The following is a 19,288-nucleotide window of genomic DNA, read 5'->3' as shown; positions in this document are numbered from 1 at the left end:
CTCATTTATTCCTCATTTATTAGACACACAGCTCTCCTCTGAACAGCTGACAATGAGCCGACGAAACGAAAAAACAGCTGGTTATGAGCTAACATGATACTAGCTAACGTTAGGATCAAGTATCCCTAAAATCACGCATTCCCTCTGATAAACAGCTTGATTATATTCTCACATCATATGAGAGTTAATTCACCAAGTGTCTGAATCTACTTCAAAGCAGCTAACAAGAGCAGCTGGCAGAAGTTATTCAACATATTCAAAAATACTGTGTACAAAAATATATTTGTTTTACACAAACAGTAGTAGAAACACACCAGCCAGCAGCAGCTGTTATGGGGTGCAGTCTAAATGTAATGGTTTTGATCTCTCTTAGGTGACTAAAACTTTTTGTTCTATAACAGCCAGCGTAGCCAAGATTACGCACTTGAATTGGGAGCGGTAAGAAAACAGAATTCAGTTGACTGTAACCTGCCAATCTACTGAGAGTCAAACTGTTAACAGTGAAAATCTGAACAACAAATAACAACATTCTTTGTTAATCATCAACACCTAGAAATCCGTCCCACCAGGTGAGCTTTGCCCCCTCCGTGTTGCTGCATCTGAAAGCAGAGGCTTTGGGACTGATGCTTATTTCCAGGTGCCTCCCAAAAACTGACCGTCACCTTTCCTGGAACCAGCAGAGGCTCCTTAAACTGGGCAGTGACGGTGACGGGAGCTGTGATCACTTTAACCCCTGTTGGCAAAACAGAGCAATTAGCTGACATGCTAGAACAAGACAGAGCCATCCTTTATAGTGATAATTAATATTGTTATCATCTGATAAATCGCATTACCTTTGTGCTTTTCGATTTCAGCCAAGCAGACAGAGAACATCCAGAGACTGGGTGCTATGTGAGGTGTGAATCTAAAGAGCCTGGCCGGCAGAGAGAGGAGCTGACATGGAAAACGCCATCTACACTTCAGGTCGGGAGTCCAGGGAACTTTGAGCTCCACCTGCTTCAGAGTGTCTGGTGCTGGCTCATCTTTCTCACCTGCCAGGACAAAGATCAAAGTCATGGTGATCAGGTGAGTTAAAACTCATCGCTTTAAAAACACAAATATTCTGAAGGGAAATCAGCGTGACACTACTCACTCTCATTTTCATTCTTAGGTGGACATCTGATGGCTTTGTGAAGCTTGTTTTCGGAAAGCAGTGTCAGGACGCTCTCCCACACTACGCATCTGGAGCGGGAAGTAGCAGACAGACAGATGTCCACCTCCACCCCTAGATCAGTCAGCTGGTACCCCAGGACTTGCACCCGCAGGGTGAATGGACCCTTCTTCAGCTCATCGATTGGCTGAAAGGTTTTTAAACTCTGACGCACATGGACAAGACCTAAAAAAACATTTAAAACACTCAAAGTTGGATAATTTTCTTTTAAAACCTGCAGTACACATAAAATGATGAAGATTTTACTGGGAAAAACGCCTTTTTTGGTAAACAATGTAGTGAGTGGACCAAATCAAGCTTTTTAAAAAATGGTTAGTTTTCATTCCTGTCCTTGTGTTTTCCAGTGAATTTGAATTTTTTTTCCCCCTCTTTTAGTTGTGACTGACTGCTTTTATGAGCAAAGTGAAATAAATGGATAAATAGATACTTTTTGTGGTTTTCCAAGGTGAGTATGTCTTCAGCAAATTAAAATGGCACTTGTGGGGTTCTTGCATTAGCTGGTTTGTCTTCTAGTGAAAGTCTTTTGAGCCTGCATTACTGGTGCCTTCGCTGTTTGTTTGAAATCCATCTGTCCATCCATTTTCTACCACGTGAAGAAAGAGTCAACTCTTCAAGGGACAAAAGACCAGGAAGGCACCAAGTCCAGATCGTGTGCCACCTTATTGCCTTAAAGTCTGCACTGATCGCCTGGCCCCATCTTGACACTGATCTTTAGCAGCTCCCTGGAGCAATTCATTAGTCATCACTGTAGGGACACTCTCCAGCACCCCACCCAGTGACTCCAAGAAGGCTGGGTACTCTGAACTGTAGTTCAACTGGGCAGTACGGGCAGTGAATCGGGATTGAATACCCACCTCTGCCTGCTGCCTCTCACCGAGGGCAACTCTGGATTGGTACAAACTCCAGCCCCTGTCCAGCAGACTGCGGTGAGGTGAGACTGACTATATCTAGGAAGGATCTCGCAACCTCTCACCTAAGCTCAGCATCCTTCCCCACCAGAGAGGTGATGTTCCATGCCCCAGTAGCCAGCCTCAGCAACCAGGATCAGACATCGCACACGACCATTACAACTTCTCTTGTGGGTGATGAGCCCACAGTGTGGCCACTTGGGATCAATACTTTTAAATGTAGCCACAGAGTTTTGATGAATGAACCTGTAGCATTTTGTGAAACAACCAAATATTGAAATCAAAACAATTTTGGGAATAAAATGTACCCATCAAGTTTCCACTGAGTTGAGATATCAGCAAAAGAATCAGTCTGGTTAAAGACTCCGTGTCATAGAATCATAATACTTTATCATTCCCTGAAGAAGCTCTATAAATGTGTGTCTTATGTTATCTATGTCTTACCTGCTGGGCTGAGCCTGAAGTTTTCATGAGATAACAACATAAGGAGAAGTCTGCCGCAGAGAAACTCCGGGAAGCACAGCGGGATGTCTCTGTATTCACTGTCTGGATAATCCCAACCATAACCTGCAGCACTGCAGAACCTCCGCAACAGAGCATCCTCCACCCTTAGAGACACATACACCAACTCAAAGAGGACCTGCTCCCAGCTATTTTACAGTTCAAACGCATGCGTAAAACGTTAAGCCGCACTCACCGGCAGTTGACCACCGTATAAACAGCTTCTTGTTTCTCTGTACCGTATAAGCAGCCTGCTCTCCGGGTCACTCGTCTGCTCAGGTATTTCATGTAAACATACGCATTACTCGGAAGTTTGTCGTAATGCAGTTCGGTTGTTTTCAGCAGCTTGTGAGCGCAGTAAATGTGAACGTAAACTAAATACACGGAACATACAGACAGTGAGGCCACAATGTAACTCTGCACATTCCCCATTATCTCTTAAAATATCCATGTAGGATCACAGATACCGCTTAGCAAAGGTTAGTTCCAAGTGCATGCAACAGTACGGCAAACGCCCGGGGACAAACAGTGCGCTTTCGGCTCATCAGCAATGAAACTCACACTCGGTGACGATTTAAAAAAATCTTTACTGTCGATGCACGATCACGTATTCCACAATTATTTTACATATTTTTCAGAGTACAAATTACAGCTGTTTCAGAGTCGGTTCCTCTCACCAATTTTCTAGTACAGTGTAAAAATATTTATTTTTGCTTATCAACTGTCTGAAAAGTGCGAACTATTCAGCAATTCGTTATCTATTTATTTTTTCCAAAACGAAGGGGAGATGTCACTCTTATTAGCTGCAAAGAGAGCTTAACAAAAAACAAAGCAAAACAAGACCCTCCAACAACTCATCTATAGAAATATACAAAGAGAACATTCATATCCGGGCTGAAGGGGACATTGTGTCTTCTTCAGTGGTTCCTGAGGTGACGGAGATGTCCTGACTCGTCTGTCCCGTCCCCGCTTTTAAACTTCTTCATCCAAATAGAAGCAGCAGCACAATGCAGACTGAATTCACTGCGATCAGTGGCACTACAGGGGAAAAGAACACATCACATGGTCTGAGCCAAGAGAAGTTAAAGTGATCTAAGTTACTCTGTCTGAAAAATACTGAGTGTGTGATGAAGTGGACACCCACCTCTCATGACTGTCCTGACGGAGCGGATAAGGTTCATTAGCTGGACTTTGATGCCTGGTTCATCACCAAATCCCCCGACACTTTGATCCACTCCCCAGCCAACTGAAGATGGTTAAAACGAACGGATTTGCATTAAGTAGAGTGGGAATTAAAAATACAAAATGTAAACATATACGAACAACATAAAGTCTTCCTGTCAAATGGATAGAAGGTGGTGTAGCAACTTTAAATAAAGCGAAATCACAAACCTTTGTGCCATTTAAATTGTTCTATTTGACGAGCTATTTAGCATTACCCAGCTTAAATGCTGGGCCAATTCTATACATGACCTCTTGAGAGCCTAACATCTGAGTTACAGACACTTACTTTTACTTAGAAATCTTTCTTCGTGTAGTACAGCGACAGCATTGATGCACAGAATAGCTGCTTGTATAAGAGAGTATAAGGTAAATGCCATCTTGTCTCGACAAGTAGCTAGCTAGCTATATGTTAGCTGTAGCTGGCACTATTTACATCCGGAGGCCGCTCTGCTTTGATTGGTCGTCGGGCTTAGGGAGTGGGCGGGGCGCGTCCAATCCAGAACCCTCCCGTAAGAACTGCTACGGAAGGGCTCCATCTGTCTTGCTGTCTTCAAGCAACAATTTCTGACGTGCCCCACACCTACTGGTAGATATTTGCCTCTTGGGCATTTGTGAGAAATTTTTCTTTTATATTTTTGTAGCGTTTACTCACAGTTTGGTTAGGCTCAGGAGAAGACTATTTCTGTTAAATTTATTTTTAGAAGCTTGTCTGACAGAAAACCATGAAGCCAAACCCCCTCAATGTACAGGCAGCTGAGAACAAGGCCTCTTTCTGAAATCTGGCTTTTTACGCACAAAAAGTGAATAACAGTTAGCTTTTCACAATCTGCTCCTCACTCATTTAAAACTTGACCAAAACAAGATGCAAATGTATAACCAAGAGCTAAAAAGTTTAGTAATTGTTGTTTGACAGAGCCGTGGGAAATGTCTTGAGGATGCCCCCACCACCCCTGAAAAAACAAACAAAAAACCGTGGCAGTTGGCAGGTACGGGCTGCTGCAGTATCCCTACTTCCCACGGCCTTGTTTGACGAGTATTATGTGCAACATAGCCTCAAAACACCACTTTATGCAGGATGTTTCCTCCTGTAATATCTCATGATGTTATTATGGTGTCATTATTAATGTATATGTCACGGCTGGCATGGTGGATAACTTCGTAGGGCATGTAATGTGTCTAAAACAAGACATTTAATGGTGGAATTTATTTTTCCCCCCCATGTATAACCTGAACATGCAAACTTAGCCCTATATTTTCCACAGCTCCAATTTGTATTTGAGTGTTACTTACGGAAATGTACCACTGTCCACAAGCTGCCTTTAGTAATCTCTACTTGAATTTGATGATTCAAATTGTAGGACCTTGGAGATAAAATCAGTGTTGTACAAATTCTCTCAACTCCTCGATTTAAGAAACACAAGAGGCTGAATCATGAGAATAAAAATCTTTATTAGTGTTTTATGAAGTCTGCATAATATGCGCACGCCTGAGAAGCTTATGGTCAGAAAAAAAAGGAAAAAACAAAAGAGAAAAATAACTGCTCTATCAATACCGCCCTCTACTGGTAAGACAACTGCCACATCTACTGTACTGACTGCTTTGCAAAAAGATTACTGTTAAATACACACATACTGTACTACTGTTATGTATATATGTATATGCATGTCTGGTCCACGTCAGTTTTTGTAATGCAATTTTTTTTTTTCACATTCATATGTTGTAGGCCAAAGTCAAAACAATGTAACACTGGACCCTAACACTTGGTTCAGTTCCCCAAATCCAAACTTCACTAGGTGCACTTAAAGTACAATCACTACTGCCATATGGTAAACATCTTTTGGGGGCGGGGACATGTTAAACTCGCAACAGCCACAAAATGAGTTGAAGCCATAAAGTCTTGTTGTACATACTGTATTTTATAGACAGAACAAGTACGATACAAACACTAACACAGAATGTCCCAGTGTGCAGGCACATTCGCTCCTCTCATGGGAGAAAATAAACACTCTCCTTCCGACGTTCCTGTAACATTTTGAAAGCCAATTATATCTGGTTCATCTTAACCTGCCTGCCGTAAGCACCAGAAGGCTACAAGAGGTCACGTGTGTTTTTCCAAAAATGAAAGGGGGCAGGAAGAAAATAAAATAAAATTGAAGCTGAATGAACAAATGGCCATTACAAAGTTTTACATGCCACTGGAATCATTCAAACCATTACAGAAAAGTTGATTTCAGGCAAATCTGTTGCTGTTTTAGTGTACTTTAAATGCACCAGATTTTTTCAGAAGAGACAAAGGGTAGATACAGGCTGCACATCATGTGTGGCAGTGATGTTTTTTTTCCTTAAACCAAGACAAAGAGCTGCTTAGAAAGTTTTGAGGGAGAGAAAAAAAAAAATATATGAAGGAATGATGCATGCCCTCCATGTCACTTTGGAAACAACTGTGGTCTTTATAATATTATTTTAATAAAAAGTGAACGACAGAAATTTTAAGTATATTTATATATAAAAATACATGAGAATACAAAAGTAGCAAAACAATGGGGATATAGGCTAAAAACAGAATGAATTCATTCATTGAAACCTTCAAATTCTCCCAGTGAACCGCTCTCTACTTCACCTTGGAGAGTCCCAGGACTCCCAGTGTCTGTCAAAAAAAGAAGCTTTTTGATTAACAGCTGATATTCTCTGGTCCCTGCCCAGTGCACCCTGCAAAGCCTGGCCCACCACCTCTTCAGCTTCCATACCAGGCTGTTCAAGTGGGGGATGTAAATCGACTAAACCAAGGACACATAAGAGTGCCATATAATGACAAAAATCATAAACTCTTGTCAGACTGAGTTAGCACTTCGTTTTTGAAATATTTATTCAACCAACACTCTTTTCTCCATTACGAGGAATGTCTTATAACGACACCCATCAACACTTAAAATAAAACTAAAATAAAATAAAAAAAAACAAACAAAAACTGAGGTGTGTGTGTGTGTGTGTGTGCGTGTGTGAGGAAGGGGTGTTCTGGCAAAGACAATCAAATCACTTTTTAACAAAAACAAAACAAAAACACCGTGGCGTTTCCTTGAGGGGAACGGCCACCAAGGCCATCATTTCTTCACTAAGCCACCTCCCCCTGACAAGAGACGGGGCCGAGTTTCCCAGAGAAAAGTAAACTTATGTTAACAATGTTTGGGGTAGGCTTAAAAAAAGAAAAAGAAATCATGTTACTCATACAAGCAATCTTCAAATACTGAGAAACTATTCACAGATATTTTTGGTATCTCCTCTACCTCCCAGACTAAAAACCAATATACATTTTATTTGTACCACAAATAGATCTAATATTAAGGTTTTGGGAAAACAGTTTTAACAAGGTGCATGACATAGAGGGGTAACAAAGTGCCAATTTTTTTTTTGTTGTTTTACTCAAAAGTCTGTATCTGTGTGTGTGTGTGAAGTTAAAAGAGGGATGTGGAACTGGGCCACAAATACTATGAAGCATGTCACAGAAAAATCAATCTGTGGGGTTTCCTTTTTTAAAATGAAAGGACTCACATGTTTAGAATTTAATGAGCTTTATAATGGGCTTTTTTGAGGGGGAGGGGGCTATTTTAGGACATACTGGAGCAGCGTGCGGATGGGGAACCCATCTGGGTCAGAACTTTGTCCAGCCACTGCAAGGGCCCGTTCAAATGCAGCTCGATCCAGCAAGGAGTGCTTGTGACAGTCTGCCGCCTGGAAAATAAAGATACTTTCATGAGCTGACATAGCCTTTTTATGTTTCACGACATGTGACTTATGATGCTTTATGACGAGCTTTGTTACGTGAAGCACCCATTTATACAACCAGGAAGAGGATGTTGTGGTTTGCAGCTCTCTACTTTAAATTCTTGAATACTAATTGAAAATCTGATCACACATCCCTGGAATAACCTGAACCATTTGCATCCCATGTGATGGAAATGGTTCAGGTCATTATTAGTTGATGTCACTAATAATGGCTCAAACTGCATGCATTAAAAAAAACAAACAAAAAAACATTTACCGCCTTTGTTAATCAGCAACAGAAATAATTGGTTAAACTTTTCATCACTAATTAGTTGTACAGTGCCTGTTAGGGGCCGGTCCACATCCTGTCTGTGGTTGGCTCTAAGCTGTTATAAAGCTGCCCTCCTGCCCTGTGAACCAGCTCAGTCCTGCAGTTATTTTGTTACAGAAGAATCATTTCTTACATCTAGTGTGTGTTGGAGCAAGCTGTAAAGCAATGCATAAAATCCCTCAGTAGTTTAAGTACTGCTGAATTGTGTAGCTCTTTGCAGTATAAAGGATATTATTGAAAGTTTGAAATGATTCTTTAACACACAATATTTGTACTCAAAGAATTTAACCTTTATTTTATGGAGCTTACCATTATTCCTTTTTGTTTACTATGTGGTTTTATATTTTATTGCTCTTTAATTAGAAAGCACTTTGGGCAACTATGCTGTTTTCTACACTGCTCTGTGAATAAACTCAGATTGGACTCTTTAACTTTGGCTCATTGTTGGCTGTTCTATGAACGCTCTGTTTGGATAAGTCTGTGTTGTTTTTTGCCTCAAGCTTGACTAATAAATTAGTCACCAGGAACAAAACTGATAGCAAAGGAAGCAAAACTTTTACTCCATGACTCTGCAGTAATAAGGCCCACAAAGGACCATAGGGTGCAACTAAAGTTTGGCGTAAGAGGCTCCAGTAAGATTAACTGTTAAAGTTTCAAATCAAATTTCCACACATTAAGTATGACTACATCCCATGATGCCCACAGTTTCTGGACCAGTGCTCACCTGTACTCAGCTCCCCAGCCTTTGACAAAGCTCATGCGGATAGTGCACATCCTGGTGAGTTGGTAGACGGCCTCAAAGCCCTGGTTGACTGACTGAGCCAGCAAAGCTGCAAATTCCTGGTTGTTAAAGATTTTTAGGTTACAACCTGAAAGGACAAAGAGAAAAACGGGGCCGTCGGTTTTCGCTGGTTGTAAAAGATGAATCATAATGAGACTTTGGTTGGAAATGGTCTGTTATTGTTTTTGCTGTGGATAATTATTAATTACACAGACCTTATGTGGTGATTCTGCTGGCCTTCACCAGTTAGTGAGTCGATTAATTTAGCAAGTTTTTAATTCCTCTTTTCCCACAGAACTCCTTTAAAGACTTTTTATTCTGATATACTGTGAATTAGCATTCTGAGTACATGGCAGAGAAGTGGACTTTGAGAGGTGATATGAAAGGTTGCTATGGAAGCAGTGACACTGGGGGTGATCTGTGTGGGAGGTGATCTGTGACGACCACGGAGAGGACATCGACAGCCTTACTACATGTATTATTGACTATATTAATTTCTGTGTGGATAACACCGTACCTACCAGGAATGTGCGGTGTTTCTCCAACAACAAACCTTGGATTACCCCAGAAATTAAAGTCGTCCTCAAGCAGAAGAGGAGGGCCTTCAAATCCAAAGACAAAGAGGAGTTGAAAAGGGTGCAGAGAGAGCTGAGGGGACTGATAAGGAATGGGAAGGATAGCTACAGGCAGAAGATGGAGAACCAGCTTCAGCAAAACAATGTTGGTGAAGTCTGGAGAGGCCTCAGAACCATCTCAGGCCACAAACATCAGAACGCTCTGCCTGGGAGGGATGTGAGGTGGGCAAATGAACTGAATCATTTCTTCAACAGATTTGATTCAGCCATGAGGCAGTCTCCAACATCGGCTGCAGACTCACCCACCCCCACTGCTGCTGTTCCACCTCTGACACCTCAGACACTTCACACCTCCTCTATTCACCCTGCTCACTCCTCTCCACCCCCAACAACAGCATCCAATACACACTCAACACAAGGCTCCAGCCTGTCTCTCTCAACCACCCAGGTTAGGAGGGAACTGAGGAGGATTAAAGCCAAGAAGGCAGCGGGCCCAGATGGCATCAGCTCAAGGGTCGTCAGGTCCTGCGCAGACCAACTGTGTGGGGTGATGGAGCACCTCTTCAACCTGAGCCTGAGGCTGGGGAGAGTCCCACAGCTCTGGAAAACCTCCTGTGTTGTACCAGTGCCAAAGACTTCACGCCCCAAGGACCTCAACAGCTACAGGCCGGTGGCTCTGACATCCCACCTGATGAAGACCCTGGAGTGGCTGGTCCTGGCTCAGCTTCGGCGCCTGGTGAGCTCATCACTGGACCCACTTCAGTTTGCCTACCAGCCTGGCATTGGAGCGGATGATGCCATCATTCACCTCCTACATCGTTCCCTCGCTCACCTGGAGACCGCTGGGAGCACTGTGAGAATCATGTTCTTTGATTTCTCCAGTGCCTTCAACACTATTCTTCCCTCGGTTCTGAAGGACAAGCTGGAGAACTCTGGAGTGGACCATCACCTCACTACCTGGACTTTGGACTACCTCACCGACCGACCGCAGTATGTGAGGACTCAGGGCTGTGTGTCGGACAGGGTCGTCTGCAGTACGGGGCCCCACAGGGAACGGTTCTGGCTCCGCCCTCTTCACCATCTACACTGCAGACTTCTCCCACAACTCCACCCAGTGCTTCCTGCAGAAGTTCTCTGATGACTCTGCAATAGTCGGCCTCATCACTGATGGGGACGACAAGGAGTACAGAGGACTGACTCAGGACTTTGTGGACTGGTGCCAGCTGAATGCCAGTAAAACCAAGGAGCTGGTGGTAGACTTCCGCAGGCACAAGCATCCTCCACTGCAACCACTGAACATCCAAGGTATGGACATTGAGGCTGTGGACAGCTACAGGTACCTTGGTGTTCATCTGAACAGCAAACTGGACTGGACTCATAACTCAGACGCCCTCTACAGGAAAGGGCAGAGCAGGCTGTACCTGCTGCGGAGACTCAGGTCGTTTGGAGTGGAGGGCCCACTCCTGAAGACCTTCTATGACTCTGTGGTGGCCTCAGCCATCTTTTACGGTGTGGTCTGCTGGGGTGGCAACATCTCTGCTGGGGACAGGAAGAGACTGAACAGGCTGATCCGCAGGGCCAGCTCTGTTCTAGGATGCCCTCTGGACCCAGTGGAGGTGGTGAGTGACAGGAGAATGGTGGCTAAGCTGTCATCCCTGTTGGACAACATCTCCCACCCCATGCATGAGACTGTGACAGCACTGAGCAGCTCCTTCAGTGGGAGACTGCGGCACCCACGGTGTGGGACGGAGAGATTTCGCAGGTCTTTCCTCCCCACTGCTGTCAGACTCCACAACAAACACTTCAACTGATCAAACACACACATCCACACATGTGCAATAATACTAAGTGCAATAATCTTTTTCTGACATAGTTGTATTTTTACTCAGTTCTATAAAGCATTTGCATTCTATTTTTATCCTATTGTATATTTTATTCTATTTATTCTACTGTATATAGTATTTTATTTTATTCTATTCTGTACAGTATTTTATTCTTATTGTATTCTAATTTTGCTATATAACTTTTGCACTGTCCACTTCCTGCTGTGACAAAACAAATTTCCATAATAAAGGTTATCTTATCTTAATTTCAATTTTCACCTTAAAGCAGGATGCTACACAATTTCAAGAGATAGAGAGAAACTTTTATCATCATACTTCTTCTTAAGCATCTCACCTGGAGGAATTTTACACACTGTTGCTGGATGCCAACCATACCGCTGGTTGCAGTTTGGACTCTGGACAAAGATGGCGCTATCACTCAGGCACTCAGCAAATACTTCCCCCCCAATATAGTAGAGTCTAACTCCTCTTCCTGTGAACACAGATAGAACCCAGTTACTCACATAATTCAGTATGTCTGAATATGTAAAGAAGGTAATTTTGAAGGCTGAAAGTGCAACAGGTTTCCTACACACAGTTATACATTCCTAACACATACTGAGCTGTGCCATACCTATGTGCCTTCGGGTCATCTCTACAGTGGCATTCCTGTTAACATTAGACAGCAGGCCCAGGCAGAAGCGTTCAGAGTTTGATGGATCTGTGAATCCATCCACTGTCAGCGAGGGCTGAGAGGCGTGAAACGTCTCCCCGACGCGCTGGTTCAGCTCATAGTACGCTATAGAGCACCAGAAGGCCGGCTCCGAGTAAGTCACTGGCTGCAGGTCTGCAGGAGAAGCAAAACTACACATCAGGTACGAAAGAATCACAGAGCATGTCTGCACTGAAAGAAGAGCAAAGACCAGCACTGAAAAGTTTTCTCTGTGTGTGCACAGATGTGTCTGCTTTCCTACTGACAGGCAACCACAAGACCCATCCAAAACCACCACCTCACTAATTTATTATCATGATTGTGATTACCAGCAAAAACCCCGCCCTATGTGTAGGTTTTGCCAAGCCTGCGGCACTTGTTCGCTTCACTCATGTATGCAAACACAGACTTGTTAATTTATCATGCTGTTTTTTTTAATCTTCATTACACAGTTGTACATAGAGAGATGCCAAAAAACACCAAATAACTGAATAAAAAATGTATCCTGTTCTTTGTAAGCTAAATATTTACTGTAAAAGCCAAAGTCATTAAGTACAGGGACTATTAGATTAGTAGATAAACTTTAGATTTTGTGCCTTCCTGCTTTTAAAACCACCATTATTAAACCACTTCCCAATCATACTTTAATGTGAAAGTTACTTCAATGGCCTTTCGCTGGTCAGCTTACTGCCTATTTATCAGGCAATCTTTCACTCAGGTCATTACTGCCTGCCCATCTACACTTGTGTTTTTTTTATAACAAATTTAATTTCATTTATTTTCACATGGCTCCCTTCCACTCTGTCAAATTTAACATATTCAGTTACACAATTTGTTTGAGTAGAGTTAAAAACAACACTTACCCATGCTGTGATTGACAGGAGACAGAGTGCTGGGGGAGAGCTCTGCTGGAGAACCTAACCAGAAAACAAGAAGTCATTGGTGTGGATGCATTAAAATGCAAAAAGGTGGACTATATCTTATAATGAACCTGGTGGCTGTCTTGCAAAGAAAAGCCAAAAGGATACCATAAAACTCATCTGTTTGCTTTACAGTGAACAGAAGAGATGCTGTCTACTGTTGCCATAACACTCGATCTGTACATCTTCTAGATGAGAAGATAAAGTTTGAGCTACAGCTTCTTTCACTGCACTAAGGGTGAAATGGATTAGTTATAAAACAGTAAGCAGCTCGCTGCTGCAGTTGAGGTTATCATTAACAGCACACCAAGCTACTTTATTCTTACATCCATTTCCAGAACAAGACACCGAGCGCTGCTATAGAATCTTACAAAATTAAACATTTAACTTCTGTGATACAAACTTTAAATGCTTTTCTAATGTTTGCTCACATTTCTGTGGAAAAAAAAATCTAAAAAGATTCAATCTGGATTTTGTCCCTGCCCCCCTCTTTAAGAAATTGGGGGATACGACACATTTTAACCCTCTGAGGTAAAACAAAGGGGGAAGTGCAACAGGTAGAATCAAGGTGGAGGATTGAATCAAGACGCTTTCAATAAAGAACAAGCACCGACAGATTGATGCAGGGTGCTACAGTGTGTCTGACAATAACAACAGCTTTAAAACTGTTCTTATTCATGCCTTCCTGTGTTGTATATACATACCCATGTCTGAATGACACCAAGCTCTCACTTTAGTGGCCTGATAAGCGCTTGGTACAGTCACCTTTGAACCAGTAAATGAGTAAGACTGTAATATCTTGACGCAACAATCTAAAACTATGTGTTACTATGAGCATACTTGATCTAGGATGGGCTTTGATGGACAGATCATGTTGGTACTAATCCATCGTGACAAATAATCACCAGGTTGGCACCACCTTAACTTAGTGGGTGATCAGGCGACTACGTGGCACATGGTAGTGCAACGGCACAGGTTAGAGTCTGACCTGTCGCCCTTTACTGCATGTCTTCTTCTTCTCCCTCTCTCTCTCCCTACTTTCTTGTCCATCTTCACTGCTCTACCATCCAATAAAGGCAAAAATGATCTTAAGAAAATTATTATAATAATCATCAATCAAAACTCAGTACCTTCAGTTATCAACTTAAATCACTCAAACAAGTTACATATGGTAAGTGGACTGGTGACTGGTCCTTATATAGAACCTTCCCACTCTACCTGAGCACTCAAAGCACTCTATACAACGTGCCTCATTCATTTACCCCTACATACAAGCAAGCTTCTTTAATTTAACATTCACACTCCAACGAACGCATCGGAGAGCATCTCGGAGTTCAGTATCTTATCCAAGGATACTCTGACATGCAAACTGGAGCAGGCGGGGATCGAAGCACCAACCTTCCAACTTGCATCCAGGTATAACCTGCAGCTATTGCGACTCATCTGACTAGTGATGTGAGACAGACAGGAAAAGAAGGAGGACCACTAGTCTAGGGTACCTGTGTCCATACTTTGATTCATCTGCTGATCACTGGCCTCCCCATCCTCACTGATGTAGCCTGGTGGAGGTGTTTCTGTTGAAACACACACAAAAAAAGTGATCTTGAACAAATCTTGAAAGCATGTCTTCTCTCAAATCACATTTTCTTTCCCGACATGATGCAAATACAAAAGCAAACTCACCTGGTATATAATTGTTTGGAGGTTCGATTCCTGTTGGAAAATTTGTGTTCTCAGGTATGGAATGAGTGTAGTCATCTAGAGGTGGCAGCTCTGGCAGGATTTCTGAGTGTCTTGGCACGAGAACAGGAGGCAGCACTAAAGTGTTGGGGAAAAATTACCAGAAGAGATTTACATATTTAGAAAAATGGCTTTAAAATGTTGCTGCTCACCATTCATTACAACTTCTCATGTTCAAACGGCATGATTTGGCTCACCTGGGGTCTCCACCCTCTGGTAGTGGTAAGGGTTGATGCAGACTTCGTCCTTCTTGAGGTGGAAGGCATACTCACAGGCCTCAATGGCACGCAGCTCGTGGTGGCTGTGAAGGTCTGGCCATCGCCACAAACGGCAGTAGAGAACATGGGGAAAGCCCTTCCTGTGGGAGACCTGCAGACGGCCGTCCAAGGATCTGATTGAACAGCAGACAGGAGATGGTGGTGAGACGGGCAGAACACAGGGGAGGTAGAGGGGGAGGAGTGATACATAATATAGCCAGGTAGGAGAGGTAATGGAGATGGATTGACGAGAAACAAGGATGTTCTCAACAACCGTCACCTCCAACACTATGATGACAACTCTCCCACATCAAAGTTGTATACACAATAGTTGAGATAGTCACCTGGTTTGGTCAGGGTAGTTGTAAAGGCCTGATGTATCCCACTGTTCTATCGTATTTGGTGTACTCAGTCCCCATATTTCAGAGCAATTGCTGCGCACAGAGAAAACAACAAAAACAAAAACAAAAAACAAATGATAAACATGGGACATGACTCATTCAGAAATATCAGTATGGGTATGTAAACACTAAAAGGCCTCTTTTATTGGAGTCTCATGGCAAAGGAAAGACATCAAATTTTAGCTATGAAAATGAAAGATGGGAACTTCAAATAAGAGAAGCCTTTTTCAACCGAATCAAGGGAGAGAGAAAAAAAAAAAAGCAAAACCCAAACATGGAATTTGCTAGCACGCACAATGAGTGAGACAAAGGGCATTCTTCACATTGTGGCATTGTATCAAACACTGAAAATAACTCTCTCACTACGATTGTTTATGTCAGAACTTATCTGGAGACATTCAAACAAACACTGAAGACACACAATGGCACAAGAGAAGGGGTGGGGGTGGCAACCTTGGCAAAAAAGAAAAAGAAGAAAAACCCTTTCCATTCTCAAAACACTGACAAGAAAATGGACAGAAAAATGTGAAATCAAGAAGAATGGAGAGTAGTTGCTTCTGAATAACAGGACAATAACAGATGCTACACATTATAAGCTAAAAATACACAACAACATGCATTAGACTTTGTGATTGTAGTGGGATCTCTAAACTGACATTTAAAGTTGGAGTCGTCTGGCTCAAGACAAAGCAGGAAATCCATTTTTGTCCACTAACCACAGAAACTTTTAGCTCATAACATCAAGATGTGTTATTAGCAATTTCTACTGCAGGAAGCTGCATGATTGCAACCTAATGTCAAAGTCACACCTATTAAAGTCACTAAACACTATAAAACAAACCAGTATAAGTACAGCTGCTTGAGTGACATTACTTTTGGCTGACGTAGATATCATTTCATTCACACTGAGCCAGTCACTCTATCACTAAAACATAAATGTCCTAGAACAACTCTCAGGAGATAAAAAAAAAAAAAACAGTTATCTATAGACATCCAAACATTTGATGTGGTACTTGGTGGAACATCATTGAAAGATGTCTGTTAACACTGTGTTCCCACTGAATGCAAGTCTGGGTCATCAAGGCTGGCTGACAAAGATCCACATCAATTGAGCTTTCAAAGTTTATCTTCCATGGGACTAATACAAACTGTCTAACAGCAAATTTAATATAAGCTTTTAGTCACAGAAACATGAAAGAGCAGAATCAACAACAATCAGCAGTATTATTGTACCTGGGGATGGTAACACACTTTGTGTTACAATTCTGTGTGGTGATGGCCTTCTCGAGCTCATCTAGCTGACCCGTCTTCTTCAGCTTCTTCACTAAGCTCTTCACGGCCTTCTCGCACCATTTCTCCTCTTGTCCGTTCTGCTCTGCGCCGCCTGCTCCTCCCGGGCCACTAGTCGATTTCTTCCAGCCCAAAAGCCTCTTCACCACAGGAGGGGTGAATGGCAATATGGAGGACATCTTAAGCTGGACAAGCCAGGAGTCTCCACAGGACTTAATACAAGTTTTCTCTCACACACAGAGAAGAGGGGACTGGGAGCTACAGTTTCGGGCCCTTGCTCTCAGGAGCCCCTCTACTGACCACTGAGTCACAGGATGAACTCCACTGCTAGCAGTGTATACTCAGAAGAGACGGACACCTTGGGGGAGAGGCATACACAAAGTACATTATTACAAATAAAACTACAGAAAAACAAGTGCATTTAAGCTTATAAAAATAACAGGCAGGCATATACAGTGAAATGCTAAAGTCTTGAGCTACCCTTCATGTCTTTATATTTTTTCTAGGAAAATGGAAAATAAGTGTAGTGATTAACTAAAATGTGTGCCAACATAAACAGAAATGAAATACAGTTTATAAGGCAAGAACTTTTAGGGTCTTTAAGTATTCTTCGGGAATAATTCTCTAGGATTCCCGAAGGACATTTGATGGTATTCTTTGGATTGTGTCTGCCATTTGTTCTGTTCTCTCTCAAGATGATCCTATGCTTGTTCAATAATGCTGAAGTCAAGGATCTGTGGAGGCCAGTCCATGACTGACTTTGCTCCACTGTGTGTTTTTCTAACCAGAAATGGTTTTACTGCACTGTCGTGTTGTAAAATTAACCAGCAACCAGTCCGATTTGCTCTTGATGGTACTTAGTGCCTTAATGCCTGTCATTTCACCGGTTTTGACAAGATACCAAACACTGCTACTGGAAATGTAGCCCCAAGCCATGACAGAGCCTCCACCATGTTTTACAGATTGCTGTAGATGCTCACTAATATACCATATCTGTATTTATTCATACAACAACAACAACAAAAAAAAAAAAATCAAATTTGAATTCACCAGTCCATAAGACCTGTTGCCACTGTTTCCCAGTCCAGTTCTTGTGTAATGTGGCATACCACAGCTATTTCTACTTAATACTAGTTTATGCTGGCAAGTCATCTTTTGCATTTCTCAAATACTTAACTAAAGGAATGGGAACAAGTTGTGTTTTGAGGCTGACTAAAGACACACTTAAGGCATCACTTAAGATACAAGTATGTATGAAAGAGTCATAGGTCAGTGTGACAAACAACAAACAAAGAAAGGGACAGGGTCTAGGCTAATAAATTAGTGAAAAGGGAGCCAATATCCAAAGAAAACCTTTGAAACACTTTCAGAAAGCTCGGAGAACTACTGTTCAAAACCACTTAAAAAACAAAAACAAAGAGACAAAGTCTTGCTCCTTAGAAGCAAAATGTTAAGAAATCGGGGCAGGCTCAAGCACACTATTGTACTAGACACCGTTACTTCAAAAAGAAATAAGCAGGACTGTTTTGTCAGCAGCACTGCCTCTTGTGTGAAGTAAAGAAATGCCCACCTGATGTTAGCTAGTCACAAACACTGCCTGGCACCTCAACTATTTAGCTTGCAAAACAATGAAGTTAGCAGACCGGGTGTGTCTCTTCCGTGCCCAGAAATAAGCACGACAAACTGTTAAAGAGCGCTGTGAATCGTATCAAACCAATGTGAGAATATTTTGTGACAGCCAGTTAGTGCTAACACTAACTGGCTTTGGAAGGCCGGCTGCTAGCAGCCTGATAGGGGCCCTGCCTGGATCAAGTCACCACCAAATCAGTTTATAAGAGCTAGCTTGCAAATTTCTGTAATAAATCAAGGAAAGAGCGAAATGCAAATAAAAGCCATAGCTAATGAAATTCAATAAACCATAGGTAGTTTACGGAGAATTCATAATCTAGCTAAGGCAGCTAACGTTAGCTTAAGCAAGCTAGCTGCCAGCTTGTTATCAAAAATCCTTTTGTTGTGATCCACGAAACAGCCTCCTATGCGCAACAGTCAAGTCGCGCTACTTTTCTACCTATCATCAGGCAGTCAAATACAGATAAGACACAATTTACCCAATCTCACAAAATGTCACCATACAGGTATACACAATGTAGTCTATCAGTTGAATAAAGCTACCCGTTCTCTGTGTCTTTTACTCAAACACAGTAAAATGAGCTAGCATCTTGGACGAACTCTTCCAAACTGAGCCCTGTCTCCCGCTGGCTAACGGAGCTACATCTCCCACACAAAACAACATGCTTCAAAGTCAAGAAAGCCGCTCTAAACGTTCCAATAATTACCCCAGTCTGAAAATTCCAGCTTCCAGTTTCCGAGGAAGAGATGTGCACCTCTCTAAACGCCTTGGTGACATAAAAATACATGAACGGTGCTGTACTGCAGCTAATTTTGACAAGGCTCTTCTCAACTTGCCACCAATGCTACACAAGCTAGTTAGCTAGGTTAGCTAGACCGGAACAACACAACAAACCTGTTGGCTACGGGCAAGGGCTTAGGCCCACCTATCAAAAACGTGATTGGAGGATCGGACGAAGACGTAACTGAATACTGGCTCTTGTCCTTGACAATCTTCTTTGTTTATTTGACAGCATGTGTTTATATCTGTCATCGTTTACGGAGGATTGGAGGCAAAACCAGTTCATAGCAGCGTTTTTTTTTAACTATTCCTTGGGTTATCATTATTTACATTTCCGCAACAAAATTAAATAGTAAATTGAAAAATAAAATAAGTATTGGATAAGTTTTATTTTTCACTCCGGCTTATTTATGAAAATGTATCTTTAGAGATATCACGTTTGC

The 19,288-nt window shown here is 42.2% G+C and overlaps 3 protein-coding genes across 5 annotated transcripts; all 3 read right to left on the bottom strand.

Moving 5' to 3' along the window:
- si:ch211-12e13.1 lies at positions 1 to 3,156 on the bottom strand. The gene is made up of 5 exons (XM_031742774.2): positions 2,816 to 3,156; positions 2,563 to 2,726; positions 1,133 to 1,375; positions 834 to 1,031; positions 1 to 733 (listed from the first exon to the last, which is right to left on the bottom strand). Exons 1-5 carry the CDS (start codon positions 3,049 to 3,051, stop codon positions 543 to 545), a joined length of 1,032 nt encoding a protein of 343 aa, XP_031598634.1. The 5' UTR covers positions 3,052 to 3,156; the 3' UTR covers positions 1 to 542.
- Positions 3,157 to 3,186: 30 nt separating this feature from the next.
- LOC116322673 (immediate early response 3-interacting protein 1-like) lies at positions 3,187 to 4,298 on the bottom strand. The gene is made up of 3 exons (XM_031742806.2): positions 4,130 to 4,298; positions 3,764 to 3,865; positions 3,187 to 3,657 (listed from the first exon to the last, which is right to left on the bottom strand). The coding sequence occupies exons 1-3, from the start codon at positions 4,218 to 4,220 to the stop codon at positions 3,602 to 3,604; spliced, it is 249 nt and encodes an 82-aa protein (XP_031598666.1). The 5' UTR covers positions 4,221 to 4,298; the 3' UTR covers positions 3,187 to 3,601.
- Positions 4,299 to 5,272: 974 nt separating this feature from the next.
- Positions 5,273 to 18,937, bottom strand: LOC116322660 (mothers against decapentaplegic homolog 2). 3 transcript variants are annotated; one of them, XM_031742787.2, is made up of 11 exons: positions 18,772 to 18,936; positions 16,379 to 16,793; positions 15,089 to 15,178; positions 14,685 to 14,878; positions 14,431 to 14,565; positions 14,259 to 14,321; positions 12,691 to 12,744; positions 11,750 to 11,962; positions 11,471 to 11,608; positions 8,661 to 8,805; positions 5,273 to 7,572 (listed from the first exon to the last, which is right to left on the bottom strand). In XM_031742787.2, exons 2-11 carry the CDS (start codon positions 16,612 to 16,614, stop codon positions 7,449 to 7,451), a joined length of 1,392 nt encoding a protein of 463 aa, XP_031598647.1. In that variant the 5' UTR covers positions 16,615 to 16,793; positions 18,772 to 18,936; the 3' UTR covers positions 5,273 to 7,448. The 3 variants fall into 3 exon arrangements, with proteins under 3 accessions (XP_031598647.1, XP_031598646.1, XP_031598645.1); XM_031742785.2 differs by having other exon boundaries at positions 7,449 to 7,572; positions 14,247 to 14,321; positions 18,772 to 18,937; XM_031742786.2 differs by lacking the exon at positions 18,772 to 18,936 and having other exon boundaries at positions 14,247 to 14,321; positions 16,379 to 16,614.
- Positions 18,938 to 19,288: the final 351 nt, after the last annotated feature.

This window comes from Oreochromis aureus, linkage group 12 (assembly GCF_013358895.1).
Source record: "Oreochromis aureus strain Israel breed Guangdong linkage group 12, ZZ_aureus, whole genome shotgun sequence".
Lineage (NCBI taxonomy): Eukaryota > Metazoa > Chordata > Actinopteri > Cichliformes > Cichlidae > Oreochromis > Oreochromis aureus.
This window is presented reverse-complemented; position numbering and strand designations above follow the sequence as displayed.

Coding starts and splice junctions, on each gene's coding strand:
- si:ch211-12e13.1 (XM_031742774.2), bottom strand. CDS start 3,051: ATGGGGAATGTGCAGAGTTACATTGTGGCCTCACTGTCTGTATGTTCC. Junction 2,727..2,815: donor TATACGGTGGTCAACTGCCG/GTGAGTGCGGCT, acceptor TGTGTCTCTAAG/GGTGGAGGATGCTCTGTTGC. Junction 734..833: donor TGAAATCGAAAAGCACAAAG/GTAATGCGATTT, acceptor TTTTGCCAACAG/GGGTTAAAGTGATCACAGCT.
- LOC116322673 (XM_031742806.2), bottom strand. CDS start 4,220: ATGGCATTTACCTTATACTCTCTTATACAAGCAGCTATTCTGTGCATC. Junction 3,866..4,129: donor AGAAAGATTTCTAAGTAAAA/GTAAGTGTCTGT, acceptor AACCATCTTCAG/TTGGCTGGGGAGTGGATCAA. Junction 3,658..3,763: donor CGTCAGGACAGTCATGAGAG/GTGGGTGTCCAC, acceptor TTTCCCCTGTAG/TGCCACTGATCGCAGTGAAT.
- LOC116322660 (XM_031742785.2), bottom strand. CDS start 16,614: ATGTCCTCCATATTGCCATTCACCCCTCCTGTGGTGAAGAGGCTTTTG. Junction 15,179..16,378: donor AAGTGTGTTACCATCCCCAG/GTACAATAATAC, acceptor CTCTGTGCGCAG/CAATTGCTCTGAAATATGGG. Junction 7,573..8,660: donor GGCTGGGGAGCTGAGTACAG/GTGAGCACTGGT, acceptor TTTATTTTCCAG/GCGGCAGACTGTCACAAGCA.